This window comes from Aotus nancymaae, unplaced genomic scaffold (genome assembly GCF_030222135.1).
Source record: "Aotus nancymaae isolate 86718 unplaced genomic scaffold, 86718_ANA_hifiasm-v0.15.2.pri h1tg000006l, whole genome shotgun sequence".
Taxonomy (NCBI): Eukaryota; Metazoa; Chordata; class Mammalia; order Primates; family Aotidae; genus Aotus; species Aotus nancymaae.
The window spans coordinates 81,927,068-81,954,330 of NW_026988417.1; the positions used below are offsets into that span (position 1 = coordinate 81,927,068).

A 27,263-nucleotide genomic window follows, 5' to 3' on the forward strand; every position below is an offset into this window, starting at 1 on the left:
CGAAAAACAGGAGTAATAAATGTATAAAGAGAGAAGAAAAAATAGGAGTACAGTGCTTCTGGAAAAATATGTTTGTAAACCCTTAATAACTGAGTCCTATATTTCAACCTCTTTTTATCAGGAAGAACCCACTCAATTTTTTTGAGCCTTACCTTTGAATAAGGTTAAGTGAAATTCTTGAAGAAATTACTTTTGATTTTTTTTAAAAAAAGACACAGCCAATTTTTAAAATATATTTTCATTTTTAAAACTGGCTGGCACAGTGCTAGGAAATAATGCTGTTTGTATTCTTAAAGAAAAGAAAATCTGAAACTTCTTTTCAGAAAGTTAAAAACAAAACCAAAAAACTTATTTCAAAAAAAAAAAGTCATGAGCAATACAAGAAAATACATATTTTGAATAATAATTCCCAGAACTAAAATTAGAAGGTAGTTTAAATTTGTAGGTGATTATAGGGAACATGTATTGGTATTCATTTATTACCAAGGGCTTCATATATATTCTCATTTAGTTATCAAAACATTTCCACAGCATATGTATTATTATTATTCACATATGTCAAATGAGGGACTGAGACATAGGGAAGGTCAGACTTGCACAGTAAGCAATGGACAAAGACAGGTATATATATATATATATATATATATATACACACACACACACACACACACACACACACACATACACACACACACACTAAGTTCTGGGATACATATGCAGAATGTGCAGGTTTGTTACACAGGTATACACATGCCATGGTGGTTTGCTGCACCCATCAACCCATCATCGACATTAAATATTTCTCCTAATGCTATCCCTCCCCAGCCCTCCACCCCTCGACAGGCCTGGGTGTGTGATGTTTCCCTCCCTGTGTCCATGTGTTCTCATTGTTCAACTCCCAATTATGAGTGAGAACATGCAGTGTTTGGTTTTCTGTTCCTGTGCTGAGAATGACAGTTTCCAGCTTCATCCATGTCCCTGCAAAAGACAAGAACTCATCCTTTTTGATGGCTGCATAGTATTCCATGGTATGTATGTGCCATATTTTCTTATCCAGTCTATCACTGATGGGCATTTAAGATGGTCCCAAGTCTTTGCTATTCTGAACAGCGCTGCAATTAACATATGTGTGCACGTGTCTTTATATTAGAATGATTTGTAATCCTTTGGGTATATACCCAGTAATGGGATTGCTGGGTCAAATGGTATTTCTAGCTCTAGATCCTTGAGGAACCACCACACTATCTTCCACAATGATTGAACTAATTTACACTCCCAACAGTGTAAAAGTGTTCCTATTTCTACACATCCTCTCCAGCATCTACTGTTTCCCGACTTTTTAATGATCGCCATTCTAAGTGGTATATCATTGTGGTTTTGATTTGCATTTCTCTGACTGGTGATGATGAGGTTTTTTTCATATGTTTGTTGGCTGCATAAATGTCTTCTTTTGAGAATGTCTGTTCATATCCTTTGCCAAATCTTTGATAGAGTTTTTTTTTGCCTGTAAATTTGTTTAAGTTCTTTGTAGAGTCTAGATATTAGCCCATTGTCAGATGAATAGATTGCAAAAATCTCTCCCATTCTGTAGGTTACCTGTTCTCTGATGACAGTTTCTTTTTCTGTGCAGAAGCTCTTTAACTAGATCCCATTTTGTCAATTTTGGCTTTTGTTGCCATTGCTTTTGGTGTTTTAGTCATCAAGTCTTTGCCCATGCCTGTGTCCTGAATGGTTTTGCCTTGGTTTTCTTCTAGGGTTTTTATGGTTTTAGGTCTTACGTTTAAATCTTTAATCCATCTTGAGTTACTTTTTGTATAAGGTATAAGGAAGGGGTCCAGTTTCTGTTTTCTGCACATGGCTAGCCAGTTTTCCCAACACCATTGACAAAACTGGGAATCCCTTCCCCATTGCTTGTTTTTGTCAGATTTGTCAAAGATCAGGTGACTGCAGATGTGTCGCATTATTTCTGAGGCCTCTGTTGTATTCCATTGGTCTGTATATCTGTTTTGGTACCAGTACTATGCGGTGTTGGTTACTGTAGCCTTGTAGTATAGTTTGAAGTCAGGTAGCATGATGTCTCCAGCTTTGTTCTTTTTGCTTAGGATTATCTTGGCTATATGGGATCTTTTTTGGTTCCATATGAAATTTAAAGTAGTTTTTTCTAATTCTGTGAAAAGAGTCAATGGCAGCTTGATGGGGATAACATCGAATCCATAAATAACTTTGGGCAGTATGGCCATTTTCACCATATTGATTCTTCCTATCCATGAGCATGGATGCTTTTCCATCTGTTTGTGTCCTCTCTTATTTCCTTGAGCAGTGGTTTGTAGTTCTCCTTGAAGAGGTTCTTCACATCCCTTGTTAATTGTATTCCTAGGTATTTTATTCTCTTTGTAGCAATTGGGAATGGGCGTTCACTCATGATTTGGCTCTCTATTATTGGTATATATGAATGCTTGTGATTTTTACACATTGATTTTATATCCAGATACTTTGCTGAAGTTGCTTATCAGTTTAAGGAGATTCTGGGCTAATACAATGGAGTTTTCTAAATATACAACCATGTCATCTGCAAACAGAGACAATTTGATTTCCTTTCTTCCTATCTGAATACGCTTTATTTTTTTCTCTTGCCTGATTGCCCTGGCCAGAACTTCCAATATTATGTTTAATAGGAGTGGTGTGAGAGGGCATCCTTGTCTTATGCTGGTTTTCAAAGGGAATGCTTCCAGCTTTTGTCCATTCAGTATGATATTGGCTGTAGGTTTGTCATAAATAGCTCTCATTATTTTGAGATACATTCCATTAATACCTAGTTTATTGAGTGTTTTTAGTATGAAAGGGTGTTTAATTTCATTGAAGGCATTTCTGGCCTCTATCAAGATAATCATGGTTTTTGTCATTGGTTCTGTTTATGTGATGGATTACGTTTATTGATTTGCATATGTTGAATCAGCCTTGCATCCCAGGGATGAAGCCAGCTTGATTGTGCTGGATAAGCTTTTTGATGTTCTGCTGGCTCTGGTTTACCAGTATTTTTTTGAGGATTTTCACATCAATGTTCATCAGGCTTATTGGCCTGAAGTTTTCTTTTTTGTTATGTCTCTACCAGGGTTTGGTATCAGGATGATGTTGGCCTCAAAAAATGAGTTAGGGAGGAACTCTTTTTCTACTGCTGGAACAGTTTCAGAAAGAATGGTACCAGCTTCTCTTTATATGTCTGGTAGAATTTGGTTGTGAATCCATCTGGTCCTGGGCTTTTTTTGGTTGGTAGGCTATAAATTACTGTCTCAATTTCAAAAGTGTTATTGGTCTTTTCAGGGATTTGACTTCTTCCTGGTTTAGTCTTGAGAGGGTGTATGTGTCCAGGAATTTATCTATTTCTTCTAGATTTTCTAGTTTATTTGCGTACAGGTGTTTATAGTATTCTCTGATGGTGGTTTGTATTTCTGTGGGATCAGACATGATATCCCCTTAATCATTTTTATTGTGTCTATTTGATTCTTCTCTCTTTTCTTGTTTATTAGTCTGGCTAGCAGTCTATTTTGTTAATCTGTTCTAAAAATCAGCTCCTGGATTCATTGATTTTTTGAAGGGTTTTTCATGTCTCTATCTCCTTCAGTTCTGCTCTGATCTTAGTTATTTCTTGTCTTCTGATAGCTTGTTTTCTCTTGCTTCTCTAGTTGTTTTAATTATGATGTTAGAGTGTCGATTTTAGATCTTTCCTGCTTTCTGATGTGGGCATTTAGTGCTAAAATTTCCCTCTAAACACTGCTTAAGCTATGTCCCAAAGATTCTGGTATGTTGTGTCTTTGTTCTCAATGGTTTCAAAGAACTTATTTCTTTCTGCCTTAATTTTGTTATTTGCCCAGTAGTCACTCAGGAGCAGGTTGTTTAATTTCCATGTAGTTGTGTGCTTCTGAGTGAGTTTCTTAATCCTGAGTTTTAATCTGACTGCACTGTGGTCTGAGAGACTGTTTGTTATGATTTTCATTCTTTTGCATTTGCTGAGAAGTGTTTTACTTCCAATTATGTGGTTGATATTAGAATAAATATGATGTAGTGCTGACAAGAATGTATAGTCTGTTGATTTGGGGTGGATAGTTCTGTAGATGTCTATTAGGTCCTCTTTGTCCAGAGGTGAGTGAGTTTAAGTCCTCAATATCCATGTTAATTTTTTGTCTTGTTGATCTATCTAACATTGACAGTGGAGTGTTAAAATCTCTCACTATTAATGTGTGGGAGTCTAAGTCTCTTTTTAGGTCTCCAAGAACTTGTTTTGTGAATCTGGGTGTTCCTGTATTGGGTGCATATATATTTAACAAGAAGAGTTAGCTCTTCTTGTTGCATTGATTCCTTTACTATTATGTAATGTCCTTTGTTTTTTGTTTTTGATTTTTGTTGGCTTAAAGTCTGTTTTATCAGAGACTAGGATTGCAACCCCTGCTTTTTTTTTGCTTTCAATTTGCTTTATAAATATTCCTCCATCCCTCTATTTTGAGCCTTGGTCACAATCTCCCCATCACTTTCAGGTACACCAATCAAATGTAGGTTTGGTCTTTTCACATAGTCCCATTTTTCTTTGAGGCTTTGTTTGTTCCTTTTCATTCTTTTTCTCTAATATTGTCTTCATGCTTTATTTCATCATGTTGATCGTCAATTCTCTGATATCCTTTTCTTCTGCTTGACTGATTCAGCTATGGATACTTGTGTATGCTACACGAAGTTCTCCTGCTGTGTTTTTCACCTCCATCAGGTCATTTATGTTCTTCTGTAAACTAGTTATTCTAGTTAACGATTCCTCTAACCTTTTTTCAAGGTTCTTAGCTTCCTTGCATTGGGTTAGTACATGCACCTTTAGCTCAGAGGAGAGTTTGTTATTTCTCACCTTCTGAAGCCTACTTCTGTCAATTGATCAAACTCATTCTCTTCTGTCAATTCATCAAACTCATTCGCTGTCCAGTTTTGTTCCCATGCTGACAAGTTGTGATCCCCTGGGGGAGAAGAGGCATTCTGGTTTTTGGAATTTTCAGCCTTTTTGCACTGGTTTTTCCTCATCTTTGTGGATTTATCTACCTTTGGTCTTTGATGTTGGTGACCCTCTGGTGAGGTTCTGTGTGGATACCCTTTTTGTTGATGTTGATGCTATTGCTTTCTATTTGTTAGTTTTCCTTCTAACAATCAGACCCCTCTGCTGCAGGTCTGCTGTTTGCTGGAGGTCCACTCCAGACCCTGTTTGACTGGTATCACCAGTGGAGGCTGCAGAACAGCAAAGATTGTTGCCTGTTCCTTCATCTGGAAGCTTAATCCCAGAGGGGCACCCACCAGGTACCAGCTGGAGCTGTCCTGTATGAGGTGTCTGTTGACCCCTGCTGGGAGATGTCTCCCAGTTAGGAGGCATGGGGGTCAGGGACCTACTTGAGGAGGCAGTTTGTCCCTTATCAGAGCTCGAGCACTGTGCAGGGAGATCCACTGCTCTCTTCAGATGAGAGCTGGCAGGTGGGAATGTTTCAGTGTGCTAAAGCTGCACTCACAGATGCCCCTTCCCCGAGGTACTCTGTCCCAGCGAGATGGGAGTTTTATCTATAAACCCCTGACTGCAGCTGCTGCCTTTCTTTCAGAGAAAGCAAGCTGTGGTTGGCTCCACCCAGTTTGAACTTCATAGTGGCTTTGTTTATACTATGAGGGGAAAACCACTCACTCAAATCTCAGTAATGGCAGACGCCCCTCTCCCCACCAAGCTCAAGCACCCCAGGTCAACTTCAGATTGCTGTGCTGGCAGCAAGAATTTCAAACCAGTGGATCCTAGCTTGCTGGGCTCCATGGGGTGGGATCCACTGAGCTAGACCACTTGGCTCCCTGGCTTCAACCCCCTTTCCAGAAAGTGAATGGTTCTGTTTCAATGACATTCCAGGTGCCACTAGGGTATGAAAAAAAACTCCTGCAGGTAGCTCGGTGTCTGTCCAAATGGTTGTTCAGTTTTGTGCTTGAAACCCATGGCCCTGTGGCATAAGCACCTGAGGGAATATCCTGGTCTGCAGGCTGCAAAGACGATGAGAAAAGTGTAGCATCTGGGCCTGAGTGCACCATCTCTCACAGCACAGTCCTTCATGGATTCCCTTGACTAGGGGAGAGTTCCCTGACCCCTTGTGTGTCCTGGGTGAGGCAATGCCCACCCCATTTCAGCTCTCACTTCATGGGCTGCACCCACTGTCTAACCAGTCCCAGTGAGATAAGCTGGGTACCTCAGTTGGAAATGCAGAAATCACCTGCCTTCTGTGTTGATCTCTCTGGGAGCTGCAGACCAGAGCTGTTCCTATTTGGCTATCTTGGAAGAACCTCCCAAAGACAGGTTTTAAATCCATGCTTCTCTGACTGAAATTTGTGTACGTTAAGAAGCTTACAAGTTTTTGGTTTTGTTTTTTACTTTCTGAAAAGGAGTTTTGGATTTTTTTATGCATTAAATTAGTAACAGTAAATCCCTCTCTTTGGAACAGATCTGATTTCCAATTATGATGAGGCTAAGGGTCATGATATACAATGAACATCACTGTCAATTGCAATTGGGGACCAATATCTCAACTGACAAAAACACTATATATATGAATAATATTAGTAATAGATGTGTCCTCAATAATTATTTTTTTAAATATCAAAAATCAAGGAATCTTTCACTTATGGAAAATGGGAATAAAGATCAAACTGATGTTGTTTGGTTTTGAAAACTGAACTGAAATGGTATATATACATTGCTTTGCAGTGTGCCTAACACATAGTAAGCACTAATACTAGCTATGATTTTATTATTTCTTAGATCTTCCAAACCTCCTTATCTCCTAAGATAAGGAGGCTTTGAAAAGAGATATAGATAACTAAAAGCCAACTATAGTGAGAAATACCAGATTAATTTATATACCCAGAATGAATTGTAGATTATGTGCAAGAATGTATTATATATATATTATGTATATATAACTATATATATACAACTGTATATATACAACTATATATATATTTGTAATTAAAAGGGGATTCACAAAACTACCTGAAGATTGTCCGCTGAAAATTCTCATTTCAATAATCCAAAACAGATGCATATTTTCTGCCTGTGTTTTAATCCTGAATCACAGCATATTACATATATTGTGGTTTTGGCAGATTTATAGCCTGTCTAAAGGTATCTGAAGTAGATGATAAAGATATAAAATGTGTAATGCAATTGACAGTCTTCAAATAGTTACTCTTTTGGAAATATGTTTGAAATATATCTTATTACCTTTGTTCTACTTTATATCATAAGGTTGAAACATCATAAAAATTGAAGATGGGGTCTAACTGCCATTCCTGTTATTTGTATTTATTATATAACTCTTCTAAGCCCTGACACCTCAATTCTGAAAACTAGTAGTAGATGTTAACTGTCTCTTTTTTCTTGGATTTCCATACTTTTTCCTCTTGCTTTGTTACGTGTGTGTTTTCCCCAGCCCCCTGCTCCGCACGTTTAAGCTTGTAGTTCCCAAACTTGCTTTTATCTTCTGCATTGTGTTCTATGTGCTTTGGGGATATAATAGTGGGCTTGTTTAAAAATGTGGTAAGTCCCTATCAGCAGTGTGCCAAAACTGATATACTGATTACATTATTGCTGTGGTTAGGAGAGATTTATGGGCTTATAAATTCGTCATTTTGAAATTGATTATATTTGAATTTTTTGTTATTTTAATTGGTAGTTTTCCATAGTGTTAAAAAGAAATAGAGTGGGCTTATTTGATATACACTACTATAACACAGGAGTTAGTTTTGCACTAACCTAATTTTTTTTCTGAGTTTTGTTTTAAACTAATTGGTGATTTTAGTTAATTTTTCATTGCCACTGTCACAAAAGATAGTTGTGTTGTTTTGTTTTGTTTTTTTCTGATGGATGATTCACATGCAACAGTGGGCCTTTACCTCCCTCCGTTCTTTACCCCCATTCCTTCCTTCTTTACTCTGTCCCTTCCTCTTTCCTTCCTTTCTTCCTCCTTCCTACCCCAACCTTTTCTTTTTTTGAGAAAGGGTCTCGCTCTGTCTCCCAGGCTGGAGTACAGTGACAGAATCTTGGCTCAACCTCCCGAGCTCAGGTAATCCTCCCGCCTTAGCCTCCCGAATAGCTGGGACCACAGGCATGCACCACCACACCCAGCTAATTTTTGTATTTTTTGTAGAAATGAGGTTTCACCATATTGCCCAGGCTGGTCTTGAACTTCTGGGCTGAAGCAGTCCACCCACCTTGGCCTCCCACAGTGCTGGGATTACAGGTATGAGCCACTGCACCCAGCCCCTTCCCTTTTTTTGAGCTGAAAGATTTCCTCCCCTTTGTATAGTTTGATACTCCTTGATGTAAGTGACTAGGAAATTGATTTATCACAATCTAAAATAGGTAATTTCTTGGCCATCAGAGTTTTGCTATAATCCAATGAAGGGAAACAAACACTGTTATATTATAAAACAATGATTTAGTGACAATTTATGTTCATAAATAATAATCAAAGTTTTGTAACTATAGTAATATGAAACATTGTTGCCAGTTAACATGTTACATTAACACATAAGCAGTTAACTGTGTAGAGACAAAGGGAAAACTTTCCTTTTACCCTCTGAAGGTTTACTGAAAATCAGCAGGCCAAAGGCAGATTAATAGGTGAAATAGCATACAAACTTATTAACATGCTTAGGGGGAGAACCACAGAGGGATATCACCACACAGTGGGGTACAGATGGTTATATATCCTTAGGGGAAAGAGAGATGGAGAAAGTGTGGCTGATTTTAGGGCGATAGTAAATGATTTTTAGGGGAATTGAATTTTAGGGGAATTATGGGCTTGAATAACATATAGTGGCCTGGGATATAAAGTCTGTTGGGCCCACAGAGGAGCCAATGATCTGGGACAAAAATCTGTCCAGGTGTGTTAGACTTCAGTCATTCTTCCAATATGAGCTTAGTTAGTAAAATCTAAAGGAAGTGATTACAGGTCACTGTTTTCTTCTTTGGAAGATTTGGACTTTGGGCAGATAAGGGAACTTCAGGGATTGCATCCTGTGCTTTGGGAGAGTCAGAGAATTGGGAGAATGGAAGGGGAAGGGGCGATTGAGACTTTCTCTTCAGTTCAACATGTCAGAGCACCATATTTTGGGATATCAGTTTCTGAGCCTCAGCAGCTGACACATGAATGCACAAGAGTCTTAAAGCAGTACCCCCTCCATCTTCCCTGACAGTCATGATATCCTAGTATATTATAAATCATATGAGTTTTAAGGCTTTTAGAATTATGTTTTATTTATTGAAAAATCCACTGGAGAGGAGCACAGTGTGTGCAGTAGTTCATGGCACATGGGATGCTCTTAATAAACATTTGATTGTTAAATGAATATATAACTGCACTATTGAGTTTCTGTTCTATTCTGGTTGTACCTCTTTCTAGTGGTGTGATTTTATTTCTATGAGTTTCAAATGTGTTTCATCATAAAATGGAAATAATGGCATTTATATTCTAGCTTTTTTTCATGTTGATTAAGATAATGTAGCCAGCCCAAGGTTCCATGGCTGGGAGGTGGCAGTCAGAAGTACAAACCAAAGACTGTGTTTCAGGAACCCGTAAGGTTTATCACTAAGATGCACTGCCTGACAAGTCTCTTAATTTTAGTTTACCCTATATGTTTCCAAACAATGGTCAATGTAATTATAATATTAAAAGAGACTCACCATTAAAACATACAATTAAAATTGAACTTAATGGATAGAAGAAAAGTTCTAAGAATTCAACATGAATTAGTAGAGCAAGTAAACACAAAATAAAGATATACACAGATTTGTAGAAGTCAACGTTAAAATCGACATATCTAGTTCTTGTGTCAGATAAAAGAAAATCAAATTTCATCTGGTAATATTTTTTCCCTGACATTAAATATAGCCAGGTTTTATCATATAAATCCCAAAATAAAATGACAGTACATCATGAGCAGTATCTTCAACATAAATTGGGCTAAATACAGAGATACTTCTCAGAAGTTTATTTCTTATGCTTCCCCTCTACGAAAGCAAATGGGGAAACAGTAAATTGCAACATTTAACATAGAACTATTGTAACCCAAATAAAAACCAGGTAAAGGACCTGAAGAGATACTTCTCCAGAAAAAGACATGCATATGGTCAATAAGTACATGACATGATGCTCAGTATCATTAGCCACCAGGGAAATGCAAATCAAAACCACAGTGAGATACCACTTCACACCCACTGGGATGGTTATAATAAAAAAGACAGGGAATAACAAGTGTTGTTGAGGATGTGGAGAATTTGGAACCCTCATACATTTTTTTGTAAAAGAATCTAGATGCTTTAGAAAATATTTCCTCAGAAGATTAAACAGAGAATTACCATATGATTAAGTAATTTTAGTCCTAGTAATATACTCAAGAGAAATGAAGACATATGTCCATACAAAAACTTGTACATTAATGTTTATAGCCAAACAGCAGAAACCAAGCAACTGATGAAAGAATAAATAAAATGTGATCTATCCATATAGTGGAATATTATTCAGCAGTAAAAGAAAATGACATACTGATACATGCTACAAAATGATGAGCCTTGAAAATGTGCTAAGTGAAGGATACATGATTTCATTTTATAAAGTATCTAGAATAGAGACATAAAATATGTTAGTGGTTGTCAAGGGCAGAAAAGAGTGTTGGAGGCAATAGGGTGTTACTGCTAATGGTATGGGATTTGTATGAGTGAAGAAAAGTTGAGAAAAGCTGTCTAAAATTGATTGGAGTTTGATAAACACTATCATGAAGCATTAAAGGGATTATTTTAATGGACAAGCATTCAAGCCAGGTGTTAATATAGTCATGTGTCACATAATGACATTTCAGTCAACAACAGACTGCGTATATGATGGTGGTCCCATAAGATTATATCATATTTTTACTGTATTTTTTCCATGTTTAGATATATTTAGACACACAAATACTTAACACTGTGTTACAATTGTCTACCGGATTTATACAGTACAGTACAGGTTCACAGAAGCAACAAGTTATACCATATAGCTTAGGTGTGTGGTAGGCTATACCGTCCAGGTTTTTATAAGTACACTCTATGACATTCACACAATGATGCAATTGCCTTAAAAACACATTTCGCCAAACGCATCCCCATCATTAAGCAATAGATGACTATAGTTGTCTTTCTAAAGCATAAGAGAATCTCACTAAGGTAGAATTACATCATGATACATCTAACCAAATGAACTAGCTGCAAGCCTAAATGAGTTAATCTAGCAATGATTATTAAACTTTTTTGGATCATGAATCCTTTGAGATGTGTTGAATGCTACAAACAAGGTAGGCATGGTATTTACCCTATGAAATCTAAATAATTTTGTAGAATATCAACATCAGAGGAAGACTTGCCATGACTGTGGTGAAACAAGATAAAAACAAGATCACCTCATAATCTTGCTTGAATAGAAGTTTAACAAGGGGGTGGGGGAAAAATGCTGTGCAACCACAAAAATAACCAAACATCCCACGTTCCTGGAAAACTTCTCTAGTGACAGCTCTGGCCTCTCTCTGTTCCTCCAGCTTCCTTGATAAAAATTACTAGTATACCTAATACCCAAATTGCTTCTGCTTTCTGACAACACCCTGTTGAGAACAGATTCTTTCTTGGACCTTCCCTAAAATCACATCAGCTAAGCTCGAATCCTACAATAAGCATCTCTTGACTCTGTTTTAATAAGATATTTGTTTTCCAAGGTATGAATCTCCCTTGCTAGACTAGTAAGCCCAATTTTGGTTACAGGTGTGTTCCTGGTGGTATTTGGCTAATGAGAATCACAATATAATATATATAAGACATTACTGCAAAGAGCACGTATAAAAGTACATATATAGGGCCAAGCACAGTGAATCAGCCCTCAAATCCTAACACTTTGGGAGGCCAAGGTGGGAGGATTGCTTGAGGCCAGGAGTTCGAGACCAGCCTGGGCAACAAAGCAAGACCCTGTCTGTACAAAAAATAAAAATCAGCTTGGTGTGGTGGTGCATGCTTGTAATCCTAGCTATTCAGGAGGCTAAGGTGGGACTATGGGATAAATTGATATAAGAAAGGTAATGGAGGCTGGGTGCAGTGGCTCACACCTGTCATCTCAGCACTTTGGGAGTCCAAGGCGGTTGAATCACCTGAGGTCAGGAGTTTAAGACTAGCCTGGCAAACATGGTGAAACCCTGTCTCCACTAAAAATAAAAAAATTAGCCAGGCATGGTGGTGGTCACCTGTAATCCCAGCTACTGAGAGGCTGCAGCAGGAGAATCACTTGAACCCGGGAGGCGGAGGATGCAGTGAGCCGAGATCACACCACTGTGCTCCAGCCTTGGCGACAATAGCGAAACTTCATCTCAAAAAAAAGAAAGTAATGGATATACAGTAAAATGTAATTATCTCTATATGTTGGCATTATTATTTTCCTTTTTGCTTTTCTGTATTTCATCCTTTTCTTCAAAGATTGTGTATAATTTAATAAGAAGAAGGAAGAAGAGGAAGAAAAGCTCCCTCCCAAAAGAATACGTTATAAGGGAGGAATTTTATATTCAAACAGTTGCTAACCATAAAAGGTTTTCAAACTTTTGTGTAATGGAATCACATGGGATGCTCACTGAAAATACAGATTCCTGGACTTCATCCCTGGTGTGAGCCTGGGAAAGCTATATATTGGACTCCAGGTGATTCCAACCCATAGGGTCTGAAGAGCAACCTTAATAAATGTGGCTCTGAAGACAAAGTAGGACTTGGAAGGATGTACAGATGTACAGAGGAAGGAGAAAGCTTCCCAGGCTAAAGGGGAAGCATGAAAAGCTAAAAAATATGAAGCTGTATGTGCTAAGGAGAGGGAGAATAGGTGGTGTGATGCATGACGGGCTCTCAGTTAACCTGACCTTACCAACCTGGAACAGAACTGAGGGCTCCTCTAATGAATGTTGGAAATTGGGCAGGCTTGGAAAGGTAAGCAGTGCATATAATTTTCATTCACATTTCCTACTCACATTTCTCATACCCCACTCAGCCAATTCACTGGTTTCTTCAATTTATATCTAAGTGTTTTTCAGGAAGCAAGTCTAATTTTTCTTTAAACATTGCCACCAATAATTTTCACTTTTTTTTTTTAGCCCCATGAAACCTTTTCTATCCTCCTGGGAACTCATTCTCTTACCTTTGCCTATGCTCCCAGCCATTTGAAAACCTATCACCCACCAGCCAACCAAGAAACAAAGAAAACAAAACAAAGTTTAAAAGTTCCCCACTGGCATCTATATGACTCAAGAGTTTCAGAACTCCCCATCTTTCAGTACTGTAACTTATCAACTTTTTAAAAAAGATCTGGGATTTTCCAGTGAGTAATCAGAACTTTCACTTTTGTCTAGACATTTTCAAGTGGAAAAGTGTTCCCACCTTTATGCAAAAGGATATTTTTGCTAGTTATATTTTCTCTATATATTTTCTAATTAGGGCTCTTGTCTATAATATGAAGTAAAATGTTTGAGCTGAAAGAGATGTCAAAGGAAAAGCTTTCATTTTACTGATGAGAACTATTTCATATTCTGTTTTCCCTAACACAGGGGTCCCCAACCCCCAGGATACAGACCAGCATGGTCTGGTCGGTGGCCTGTCAGGAACTGGGCCGCACAGCAGGAGGTGAGTGGGAGGCGGGTGAGTATTACGGCCTGAGCTCTGCCTCCTTTCATATGAGTGGCAGCATTAGATTCTCACAGAAGCTCGAACCCTATCGGGAACTGCGTGTGTGAGGGATCTAGTTGTACACCCTCACACTGCCCTAACAGACTCCTCTTCCTCCACATACTCCAAAGAAGAAATCATATTTTATCTGGAAAATTTCACTTAATATTTTATGTCCCTTAATGTAGCTGACAGTAAATCGTTTTTGTGCAAATCACTGATTACTGGCATTAAATAAGTTACTAAGTTTATTACACATAGAATAATAATAGTATTGTGATAAAAATTTTTATGTCTTTTTTTTCTTTTTATTTTTTATTTTTGAGGCAGGGTCTCACTTTGTCACCCATCCTGGAGTATGGTGGCATGAACACGGCTCACTGAAGCCTAGACTTCCTGGGCTTAAGTAATCCTCCCACCTCAGCACCCTCAGTAGCTCGACTACAGGCATGCACTACTGCACCTGGCTAATTTTTATATTTTTTGTAGAGACGGTGCTTCATCATGTTGCCCAGGGTGGTCTGCTACTCCTGAGCTCAAGCGATCTGTCCGTCTTGGCCTCTCAAAGTGCTGGGTTTATAGGCATGAGCCACCACACCTGGCCCATGTCCTCGTCTTAAGCTTATTAGGTATCATAAAACAAAAATCTCCAAGTGAATGAGCATTAGTTATAAAGTAAATGGAAACCAAAAACAAAAAAAGCAGTCCCTTAAAAACTAAGAATGTAAATCTACCTAGAGATGTCCTATTCTACTACAAAGCTATCTTGTATAAGGAATACTACCAATGATTTAAAGTCCATATAAGGTATTTGTATGTCTGTACTATCTCAGCAGAACAGATAAATGTCTTTTGACATTTACATCCACCCTCTTTTGATGGCACCTGAATTTATGCTAATGCAGTGACTTAGGGTGAGGCCTCTCAGCACGGAGCTGGTCAGCAGAAAGACCATGTGATTAGAAGGTTGGAACTTTCGGCCCCACTCACTGGCCTCTGGGAAGGGGATTGGGCTGGAGATAAAGCTCTATAAAAACTCTTGAACATCAAATCTGATAAGCTTCCAGGTTGAACACATCCAGTGCAGAGAAGGTGGCAAGACCAGAGAGGGAAGAGAAGCTCCATGCCTCCCACTCCCCATACCTTGCCCTGTGCATCCTTTCTATTTGGCTGGTACTGAGTTATATCCCTTCTAATAAACCAGCAAATGTAAGTAACATGTTTCCTTAATTCAGTAAGCTGCCCTAGCAAATTAATGGAACACAAAGAGGGGCATCATGGGAACCCCAATTTATAGCTAGTCCTTCAGAAGTATGTAGGTGGCAACTATAAGAGAAATGGCTGCGCTGCAGTCAAGAGTAGGCCGAGGCAAACATCACGTGCTACATGACACAGCAGGACCGGAGCGCAGGCACACAATCCCATGCATTATATCATCACAGTTATGTAACCATGTTATGGGTGGGCTCGTCACCTGGCTTTGATCCACTATTGTCTATAATATAACTGCACTGCTAACTCTGTAAGAGAGAGCTAGGCCACCTTGCAGGTGGCCGGTGAGGGGATTCAGGAAGTGGTGAGTGCACAGGGGAGTGCAGCCACAGGCGTGGGGGTGGCAGGAGCCAGCGCTGAGAGGGTCTGTGGGTGAGCAGCACTGAGACAAAGGCTGACAGAGAGAAAATAAAGCCATATTCCAACTGCCTACAGTGTCCCTAGTGTTCTTTCAACTACCCGCCACCCATCCACCAACTCCCCGCAGACACCTGCTCAGGTTGGAACCTGACAATCGGTACAGGTGGCAGGATTCCAAGGTGAGTGAGTCCTCAGCCCCCAGTGATCCTAGGTCGGCTATGTGGCCATGTTGCTCGGCTGGGCTCCAGTGGAAACACGAGCAGCAGTGGACGGGTCCCCTGTGAACATGGAGAAGGTGCTGAAACACCCAGAAGCGCACAGCACCGACAAGAGGCATGCCTTTGCCAGCAGAGTCAGATGGGCATTTTTGACTGCGCTATGGGCAATGAATGCCCAGTCCCCGCAGGACGCAGCACAGGTAAGGCACCTTCAGACGCAAGCTGAGCACCTGGAGGCCCAGATCCACAGTTTGGAAAGAGAAGTGGGAACTGCCATAAGTGCCAGCTTGAGCCCACCCTCCCGGCTGGACACTCCTGCTTGGTCTGATACTGAGGAGGAAGAACCCCCCAGTGCAGGCTCACCCCGTGGTCCACCTGAAAATAGAGCATGAACAGCCACCTGGGCCCAAAGAACAGGCCCAGGGACCCCCTGCCATGGTGGAATATGCCTCATATAGTGCCTACACCCCAACTGATTTGTGGGAGTTAGGCAAACAGTGTTGGCACCGTCCAGGGGAGCCCCTACCCACCTGGGAAGTGCTGGTAACTTTGTGGAGGCAATTGTCCCCACAGCAGCAATTCCAGAAATGCCCACCTGGATGTTCCAACTCAAGGACTACTTACACACAGGCAGAGGCATAGAGTCTTTTGTGTTTGATTAGGGAGCTGGTCGAGATGCCTGGCTTGGGGGATACCAGCTGACCGAAGGCCACATGTGGAATTAGCAATCCACTGGTCCCCCACCAATGTACAGCAGGTGCTGGTGCTGGTAGACACTGGCGCAGATTGTAGCCTTGTCTATGGGAGCCCAGATAAGCTTCCAGGTAAGGTTGCATACATAAATGGCTATGGAGGCTGGTTAGTGAAAGTAAAACCTGTATCCTTGCGCCTTGGTATTGGCCATTTGGCTCCCTGTTTATACACTGTGTACGTCTCTCCCATACCTGAATATATTCTGGGGGTGGATATTTCACATGGCTTGGCAGCTGTGCCATCTATCACAGATTTGATAGACCACTTGACAACGGAATTGGGACAGTACTGCTACGTGGTGGATGTGGCCAATGCATTCTTCTCAATTGATGCTGCTCTGGAGAGCCAGGAACAGCTCACCTTCGCACGGGAAGGATGACAATGGACTTTCCCAGTGTTGCTGCAGGACTATGTGCACAGCCCCACCGATATCCATGGTCTCATTGCCACGGATTTAGCCACCTGGAAATGTCCTAGTCTATTCCATTATATTGATGTCCTATTTCATTATGCTGATGATATTATGCTAACCTCTGATCCTCTTGCAGATTTAGAAGTGCCAACGCCTCTCCTGTGACATTTGGCAGCATGCGGTTGGGCCATCAATGAATCCAAGATCCCAGAGCCTGGACTGACTGCTCAATTCTTAAGAGTTATCTGGTTAGGTTAGACAAAAGCCATACCAGAGGCCATCAAAGACGAAATTCAGGCATATCCTCGGCCCACCACAGTGATGCAGCTGCAGACTTTTGGGGGCCTCTTGGTGTATTGGCGGGCATTTGTGACCCATTTGGCTCAGATGATAAAACTGTTGTACTGGTTGACAAAAAAGGGGGCTACCTGGGATTGGAATAATGAGGCTGAGACAGGCTTTCTGGCAGCCAAGCAGGCTATTCAGCAAAGTGCAGGCCCTACAAGGATTAACCAGGGGTGCCCATTTGAACTCGATGTGCATGTGACCACAGATGATTTTGGCTGGGGCCTATGGCAGCACATGAGAGTACTTTAGAATGCCAGTAGGCTTTTGGTTCCAACTCTGGAAGGGAGCTGAGCTCCATTATTCACTGATAGAGAAGCAGTTAGCAGCTGCATGTGCCGCCCTTCAGGATTATGAGAGTGTGACGGGACAGGCTATAGTCACCATGCAGACTACTTACCCTGTAGTGGGGTAGATATGTTCATGGGTAATGACCCCCCAGCCTGGTACGGCACAGACATCCACTTTAGCAAAGCAGGGTGAACAGAAACCTGGCTTTGGCCATGGACCCTCCAAGCCACCCATTGCAGATGGTTGGCGATCGTAGGCCCCTGGGGGTAGGGCTTGGGTATTTAACGTATGGCCTCTGAGATGGTTTGGTTGTGTTGCCACCCAAATCTCAACTTGAACTGTATCTCTCAGAATTCCCACGTGTCATGGGAAGGACCTGGGAAGATAATTGTATCACTGGGGCCGGTCTTATCCCATGCTATCCTAGTGATAGTGAATAAGTCTCAAGAGATCTGATGGGTTTATCAGGGGTTTCTGCTTTTGCTTCTCTCTCATTTTCTCTTGCTGCCACCATGTAAGAAGTGCCTTTTGCCTCCCACCATGATTCTGGGGCCTCTCCAGCCATGTGGAACTCTAAGTCCAATTAAACCTCTTATTCTTCCCAGTCTTGGGTATGTCTTTATCAGCAGTGTGAACATGGACTAATACAGCCTCTGATTGCCCGTTCGTAGGGGAATGGCCTAGGAAGGAACCCTCCTCTGGGGGACATATGCACTGCTGCTGTGGCCTGTGGGTCCATGGTGCTGCCCTATGGGCACATTTCTCCACTAAGAGGACTCCCTTGGCCTAGCAGGTGGAGTGTAAGGGAAACAGCTGCACTGCAGTCGAGTTGGCCAAGGTAAACATCTGGAGCTGCATGACATGGCGGGACTGGGCGCAGGTACACAATCCCGTGCATTATGTAACTTATAGGTGGGCTCATCACCTGGCTTTAAGCCGGTATTGTCTGCGAGTAATATCACTGCCCTGCTAACTCTGTAAAAGAGAGCGAGGCCACCTCTCAGTCGGCTGGGAGGGGAGCCAGCAAGCGGTGAGCACACCGGGGAGCTCAGCTACACGCATGGGGGTGGCAGAAGCTCCAGAGCTGGCACCGAGAGGGGCTGCAGCTGAAACAGGTGGCCAAGACAAAGGCTGACAGAGAATAAAGCTATATCTCAACTGCTTACAGTCCCCCAAGGGTTCTTTCAACTACCCACCACTTGCCTACCAACTCCCCTCAGACCCCAGCTTGGGACCTGACAACAACCTACTACTTGCAATTGGCATCTGAACCTGGGGGGACACTCCAGGCAGATGGTATCATAATTGAAGTGAATTATAGGATACTCAGTGGTGTCCAGTGGAGAACTTCTTGGAGTGTGCCGTGTTGAAAGTATAGTAGATGAGAAAGAGTAAGTTGCCTTAGGCCCCCAACATTCTCATTTTTTGTACCTACATTTTTAAGAAATAGGCTTAATTTTTTTAGAACAGTTTTAGGTTCACAGCAAAATTCCACAGAAGATAGGGAGATTTCCCATATACTCCCTGCCTCTACACATCCATAACCTCCCCATTATCAATATTGCCCACCAGAGTGCGACATCAGTTACAATTGATGAGCCTACCTTGAAACATTTACAGAGTCCACAGTTTCCATTAGGGTTCACTCTTGGTGTTGTACATTCTGTGCATCTGAACAAATGTTTAATGACATGTACCCACCATTATATTTGTAGACAGTAGTTTCACCACCTTAAGAATCTATCCTTGACCAGGCAGGATGGCACATGCCTGTAATCCCAGCACTTGGAAGGCCAAGGATCACTTGAGCTCAGGGGTTTGAGACCAGCTCTGGCAACACAGTGAGACTTCATCTCTACAAAAAATACAAAATTACCTGAGCATGGTGGCATTCACCTGTAGTCTTTAGTCTCGGCTACTAGGGAGGCTGTGACAAGAGGATCGCTGCACCTACAAGCTTGTGGCTGCAGTGAGCCCAAGCCATGGTCCCACCACTGCACTCCAGCCTGGGCAGAGAGAGACCCTGTCTAAAAAAAAATATATATATATATATATATATATGTGTGTGTGTGTGTGTGTGTGTGTGTGTGTGTATGTTCTTATATATGTACACATGTATATGTGTATATACACATGCATACATATACATATTCTTAACATTCTAAGTCCTCTCCCCCTTAGGCTGTAATGTCTGCACCAATTAGCCACCCTTTGCCCCAACAAAAGGAGAAAGTTTACCTAATAAAACTGTTTTGTGTAAAGACACAATTGCCTTGAGTAAAATCTTAGTAAAAATCTACTAAATACAATTGCCTTGAGTGAAGTGGCAATTTAAGAAAATCAAGAAATGTGGGCTGTATCCAGAGTTGAACTTACACAAGGTGATAAAAAGGGAACAGCTGCAAGACATAAAACAGCAAACTGAAGAATCCAGGAGAAACAGAGAAAAATGCAAGTGGTATCTGGGAGAAAATTAAACCCCAGAGATACTGTGGAAAAGAGGGGAAGACTAAGAGGCAGAATTCCTTTGTATTTAAATATCCTGGGACAGAAAGACCCCAGTAGACTGGATGGAGCGGGGGAAAGGCAAGCAGCTGACATCTGGTTACAGGCTGCCTCATTTCCACATGCATGGCAGTTGGTTAAAGTGCTGTTCTAGCAGACTCAAGTGTTTCACACTCTGTAAGTATCAGGGAAAAGGAGAATATTTTTTAAAGTTATATAGAACTACAATGAAGTAAGTTATAATCTACCCAAAGTAGTCAACCAGGATTGCCAGAAAGGGGCTGACTGGAAGCCAAATGGAGAGCAGGGAAGAGGGGAAGTCTACCTTGGAAGAGAGCAGGTATTTGCCAAAAGCCACTTACAATCTCACAACATAACTAGATCAAATAATTTTCTGTCATGCCAGATAGTGGAAGGCTGCTATGCTGAGAAAGGCAACTGAGCAGTTTTGGCGGCGGAATCAAACAGAAGGCTTAGAATCAACATCTGTTTTCTACAGTATGCTCGCTTTGATTTCCATCTCCAAGTTTCTGAAATTCCAGAAACAGTATATGGCCTTGTCAAAGAAATGACGAATTACTACATTACTTTGTGTTAACGAAAAGGTTACATTTATGTTCAGATGGGAGAGACGCTTCACTGAGGAATTTTCAATTTTTCAAACTGTTACACGCACACACAGGACGGAAAGGAAGGCAGCCTGACCGCGTTTCCCGGGAAACAGGTGCTGCAAGGTGGCGATGCGCCCCACCCTCCTCCCGGAAGGCGCTGACCGTTCCGCAGGTGTCTTCGTTGGAAAAAAATAAAGGGAATCTCGGTCAAAGAGGAATTCCCTGATTCCACTTGAGAAGTCGCGGGCATCGAGGCGCCGCAGGAAATTAACCACGGCGCCTCCCCAGGTGCTACCCATTTTGCAAAGGGTGCGTCTCTACAGCGATGGTGACGAGTCCCGGAGCATCAGCACCAGGGACCGCCGCCCGCTGCACCCTGGGCTTGCCAGGCTGGGTGTTGCAGAGTGAACGCCCCAGCTCCTGCCCCGAACCCACGTCCGCCGGCTCCTACCGTGACTCATGATCCTCGCTCGGGCTCTCACTGTTCACGCGCGCTGACGCTGGGCTCCGACACCACGGCCGCCTCCGCACGGCGGCGCCGCTGCTGTTTGTAAACACGCCCCACGTGCGCTCGCCCTGCCCCATTCGCAGCCCGCTCCCAGCACGCGAGGATCTTCTGCTTTCCCACCCAGCCCTCTGGGGGTGAGATTTTAAAATTTCCCCTTGGTGAGAAAAGAGCCTTGCCCGCAGAGCCGAGCCACTGGGAAAAACGCCAGGACAAGGCGAGCGTATGCCGCCCCCTGCCGGCCGGAGAGGCGGTCGGGCCCCTAAACAGCCAGGCGCTGAGGGAAACCCAAGCGGAGCCCACAGACGCTCCTCTGCCGGGCCCCGCCCCTCCCGCGCGCTCGTCGAAGTCCCCGCCCCCGGACCGCGTGCACTCACCCGCGCAGGCCCCGCCCCATCGCCGGCACAACGTTCTGCGGGGGCGCGCGCGTGCTCTCTAATCCCCCGCCTTCCGGCTCCGGCGGCGACGCTCGTTTCTAGCCGCCGTCCCTCGCTGCCGCCGCGCCACCAGTGCCAGTCTCCCTTAGGGGACTCCATTTGCTTTTAGTGCGGTCTGGGCCCCGCGCAGGCGGGCGCAGGGCGATGCCCGGGGCCGGCGCACTGGCGTTCCCTGCGCCAAGCGGCCGCCGGCTGGCTGGCTGGCTGCGGCAGTGACACCCTGGTCGCCGGCGTCCGGGCGGAATCCGGGCTCCCTCCGCGGGAGGAAAGACGTCCCGCGCTCTGGAGCTCGCCCAGCGGGGAGAGGCCCTCGCTAACACGGCTTCTCTCTGACCTCTTAATTTCAGGAGGTAGGCTCTTTAGGTCCCTCTCTCTCTCACCCCAGATTATGCGTAAAAGCATTATTTGTCGTATTTAGCTATCACATTGATAGGAGGCGTTAATTTTCTCAACATAGTTGCAGAATAGATGTGGATAATGCCACAGATCCTGATGTTGAATTGAAAGAAAATGTTTTTGGTATTTTCCTTTAGGTTTCGGAGCCTCCGAGTGCCTATACAGCCCCCACAGGAACTACTTCTGTTGGCCCATCAAGGATCATCTTTCACCGGGATTATTGTAACATCATCTTCACGGAGCCTTCCACCCCATAGCCTCTACCTTGGGTCCTAATTTCCACCGATGCAGTTTATTGATGCTTTCTTTAGTAATGTGACATCACATGTCCACTATCCTCCTTTCCAGCTGCCAAATGCAGTAGGTTTAAGTCGCTTTTAAAGTAGAGAGTTTTCTGCCTGTTCCACTTTCACCTTATTTGCACCGCTCACTTCTGTCCGGGTCATCTCTTGCTTATGATTTCCACAAGCACTCACTTGCGCAACCTATAGCAGAGTCCTTGCCTAGAGAGACAGCATTCCATACAATCCACTGCTTGACAAAGACCACATAGACAGAGGGTGAGTTTTCCCATTGTATTTTCCTGTATGTCAAGTTTACAAGTCCTCTCTTGACTTAAACTGTTTACTCCGTAGGGTATTTCCTAAAATACTTCCACCTGAGATTTAGTGGCAGATTTAGCAAAGAACATTACCTGCAAGGATAGCAAGAATTGAGTATGCAATAGTACTGTTTAGAAACTGTTCAGTTTCTGACCTCCAGTGTGATTGCAATTCATGAAAGACCCTAAACCCTAAGTGAAGAGGAAGGAAGAGAGAAGATAAGAGTTCATTTGAGCTAGGCTTTGTTGTAGAAAGTTTGGGAGTTTTAAAACAGCAAGTAAACATTCATGTAGACCTGGTCAGGAAATTGGTCACTGCAGTATCCATCTAGGTCCTTGAAGTGAGAGGAGGAATCTTTCAACCTCATTTTGTAGTTGCTTTGTATTCAAATCTTAGTTGCTAATTGTCTTGCTAGTAATCACCTAAAATAGACACTTAAAATGTTGGGGAAACGTAAGCGTGTGGTGTTGACAATTAAGGACAAGCTTGACATTATTAAGAAACTTGAGGAAGGCATCTCTTTCAAAAAACTTTCTGTGGTGTATGGAATTGGTGAATCCACAGTTCGTGATATTAAAAAGAACAAAGAAAGGATTATAAACTATGCAAACAGTTCAGATCCTACCAGTGGGGTATCCAAACGTAAATCTATGAAGTCATCAACATATGAGGAACTTGATAGAGTTATGATAGAGTGGTTTAACCAACAGAAAACAGATGGGATTCCAGTGTCTGGAACTATTTGTGCAAAACAAGCCAAGTTCTTTTTTGATGCTTTGGGGATGGAAGGTGATTTTAATGCATCATCAGGCTGGCTAACTCGATTTAAACAGCGCCATGGTATTCCAAAGGCTGCTGGTAAAGGAACAAAATTAAAAGGAGATGAAACTGCGGCCAGTGAATTTTGTGGTAACTTTCAGGAATTTGTTGAAAGAGAGAACCTACAACCAGAGCAAATTTATGGTGCTGATCAAACTGGATTGTTCTGGAAATGTCTACCATCAAGGACATTAACTCTTGAAACTGAGCAAAGTACTTCTGGGTATAGGTCAAGCAGAGAGAGAATCATTATTATGTGTTGTGCAAATGCCACAGGTTTACACAAACTTAATCTTTGTGTTGTGGGGAAGGCCAAAAAGCCCCGAGCATTCAAAGGCACTGATCTTTCAAACCTTCCTGTGACATATTATAGTCAAAAAGGTGCATGGATAGAACAATCTGTTTTCAGACAGTGGTTTGAAAAGTACTTTGTGCCACAGGTGCAGAAGCATTTGAAATCCAAGGGACTCTTAGAAAAAGCAGTGCTTCTTTTAGATTTCCCCCCAGCACACCCACATGAAGAAATGTTGAGTTCAGATGATGGCAGAATAATTGTGAAGTATTTGCCACCCAATGTCACAAGTCTGATTCAACCAATGAGCCAGGGAGTTCTAGCCACTGTAAAAAGATACTACCGAGCAGGACTTCTCCAGAAATACATGGATGAAGGAATTGACCCAAAAATATTTTGGAAGAACTTGACAGTGTTGGATGCAATTTATGAAGTGTCAAGAGCTTGGAACATGGTAAAATCAAGTACCATAACCAAAGCATGGAAAAAACTTTTCCCTGGCAATGAAGAGAATTCAGGTATGAGCATCGATGAAGGAGCCATTTTAGCAGCTAATTTAGCAACAGTTTTACAGAACACAGAAGAATGTGAACACGTTGACATTGAGAATATTGATCAGTGGTTTGACTCTCGGAGCAGTGACTCAAGCTGTCAGATGCTGACTGACAGTGAAAGTGCTGAGGACCAGACCAAGGCTGCTGAGCAAAAGCCTTCCAGTAAGAGTAGAAAAACAGAACTGAATCCAGAGAAGCATATTAGCCATAAAGCTGCACTTGAATGGACCGAAAATTTACTGGATTATCTTGAACAACAAGACGACATGCTTCTGTCTGATAAATTGGTATTAAGGAGGCTTCGGACCATAATAAGAAAAAAACAGAAGATCCAAAATAGCAAAAATCATTAATAAGGCTCTTAAATGTTTCAGTGTATTTGCATCTTTGTGACTGTATCTGCAGTGAAACTTTTCTTGTTTGAAGTCCTGTGGATTCCAAAGCCAAATACATTTTATAAATGATTTTAGGATTAGATGTCAATTTGGATTACTTTAATATAGCTCTTTAATGTTGACTCTAGTCATGGGGCATTGACATGTAACTTGTCTTTCTACTGTCTCTAGTATGTATTGTACTAATTAGATCATAAAATACCCAAGGCCAGGGATCTTGTATCTGTTGTGCCTGAATTCAGCGTGTCTAATAAAGGCCCATGCACACCATAGGCACTCAATAAAACTTACATTTTTATGGCTTTCTTTGAAATTGAACTTCCAAATTGAAATATGTTAGGGGTAAGTTCCCATTTCCACAGCTTTTCCACTGCTGAAAATCAGAAGAGTTGAGCAAAAATTGTGCTTGAAGTATTTCACTGCGACTGCAGAGAACAGAAGGAAAATAGTCTAAAGCCTTAAATATTGCATTTCTGTACTAGCAGTATTTGGGCAATTAGCAATTCAGATCAGCCATCTCTTGAGTATAGTAAAGGAAGAGAAGTATGATTTAAAAGTCCCAGAAAAAGGATTTGTACTTCATTATTTTTTTCCATCTGATAAGAGGGAGAGTTCTTAAATAGTTGTGGGAAGAATGCCATTCCTGTTCCAGGAAAATAGATTTCAGTTCCCAAACCATTGCAATAAGAAGAGATAAGGGTTACATTTTATCATATGTCTTTTGGGTTCTTTATAGATGCCGGTAGTTTTCTCTTTAATAAGTATCCGACTTTTATGTAACACTTGAAAGCTTACAAAGTATGTATGTCATTTGCTTTCATGTAGCATTTTTTTGTGAAAACAAATGCTGAGAATATAAGCATACCTCTAATTTGTGGAACCAGTACATGAACAGTGGACTAACATTAAGTAAACACGAGAGAGGCACTGTAGAGGAGTGCAGCTGCTGTGTGACCATGGGCAAATTACTTAACCCCCCATCTGTTAAATACAACTAATACCTGCCTCAGAGAGTGAGGACTAAATGAGTTGACATGTGGATTTTAAATAATAGGGGCTTATAATAGGGCCTAGCTCAGAATAACACTGAATGTTAGCTATTACTGCCATTGTGGAAATCGAGTTTTGGTAGTAGGCAAAACCTATCCAATGTATGACTCAAAGTGGGGTTGCTGCATTAGGAAAACCCTTCTAAGGAAGTGAGATAAAAGATACAAGTAATTAGTTTCAGAGGAAATACAATAATGATTTCTTTCATTGAAAACTGAAGGGTTACTCTAATTGAAAAATCACTTACTGACCACCCCCTGTTAGGCTTTGTGATGTATACAGGCATTTAAGACATCTTAGGTGGAGTTATATACGAAATGGAAATGGAATTGTAATTTCATTGGTCCAGGTCTGTTAGCATTTTGCTAATAAAATAAATAGATGTTGGCTTTATTCATAAAAGAAAATCTTACTAATATTGGCATAATTTAACAAAGTAATAAGACACCTTTATAGTAGATAAGATCGCAGTAAGCAGGACACTTGGAATATTTTATCAAACTAAAGTAATATAGGATCAGTAGAAAAAGCAAAAGAAACGTCATAGAAGACAGTGGTTATAGTAATTGGGTCCGCTATATATAAGGAGCTTGTCATTTAGCCCGCTTCTGATTTTTCTTTCATGAGGATTATTATCAGTGCCTTTTGAATTGTGGCTCTGGATTCTAGAACACCTTTTTCAGAAGACCTCTAAGAATATACTTTTTTGGAGAATTCATACATCATTATTAAAACACTTTCCTCAATTTACACAATTAATTTGACCTACCTGATAGCCTTAAGGGAATAGAACCCTGCAGGATAAGTCCTGAGGCTCTTTGGCTTCCTGGAGACTAAGGATTCTGAAACTTGATAATGGTAATGACTTATATTTGAACACTGCTTTGCATTTCTACATTGTTCTTTGCTAACAAAAACTGTTCAATCATGACACTGAACTGGTTTAGTCTCATGTTTTATCATTAATCCTAATATGAATTGTGCATTCTCATTCTATGTTTCATTGTAATAAAATCTTATCCTCCTTGAGATATTGTAATAGTCCTTCTAGAAAGACACATTGTGGTTATCTTGCTTAATTACATGCCCCTTATATGTACCCTAGTTGGAAAAGCAGACATGTGTACTCTCATTTGACTCTGTGCACCTTAAAGGAAATACCTACACATTCTGACTATTGGTTAATTTTTAAAATGCATATGCTTTTCAGAGGAACTGAGAGACTAACAGAACTCAGAACAAATGGGCAAAGTATTTGGTAACCAAGAGCATGCTTTTCTTACAAAATTGCACAGTGAATACTATTTCATAATTCAATCTCAAAGTAATACAGAGGTTGGTTGAAGAACTAGGTGCTAAATAAATATAGAGTTGGCAGGGCCAAAGAAGCCACAGGCAATTCAAGCAGAATGATATAGTAGCTATTGTTCTGGGATTCTTTGTTTTCAGTCTTCAGACAGTCTTGCAGTCACTTCATGAATTTTCTGGATCTAGGAAGAATTGTGGTGGACTGAGTGGCACGGCAGATAAGAAGCAGGACACAGCCACTCAAGTCACAGGGTCAGAAACACACACAGTACTAGAAGTCAAAGGAGGACCCTGCACTTCCAAAATTAGACTTATTCAGGAGGGCTGTGTTCATCTATCACCTTCATATTTTCACAAATTA

The 27,263-nt window shown here is 41.5% G+C and overlaps 2 protein-coding genes across 2 annotated transcripts in view; one reads left to right on the forward strand and one right to left on the reverse strand.

Moving 5' to 3' along the window:
* The window catches only part of FAM13A (family with sequence similarity 13 member A), a 385,882-nt gene extending 364,869 nt beyond the window's left edge, over nucleotides 1–21,013 (reverse strand). The window contains exon 1 of the mRNA XM_012437742.3: nucleotides 20,996–21,013. The gene's annotated coding sequence lies outside the window, so the exon portion shown is untranslated. The remainder of the gene's footprint in view (nucleotides 1–20,995) is intronic.
* Nucleotides 21,014–21,486: 473 nt separating this feature from the next.
* On the forward strand, nucleotides 21,487–26,623 carry TIGD2 (tigger transposable element derived 2). Its single transcript, XM_012437784.2, has 2 exons — nucleotides 21,487–21,836; nucleotides 22,020–26,623. The coding sequence occupies exon 2, from the start codon at nucleotides 22,925–22,927 to the stop codon at nucleotides 24,500–24,502; it is 1,578 nt and encodes a 525-aa protein (XP_012293207.2). The 5' UTR covers nucleotides 21,487–21,836; nucleotides 22,020–22,924; the 3' UTR covers nucleotides 24,503–26,623.
* The last annotated feature ends 640 nt before the right edge of the window (nucleotides 26,624–27,263 follow it).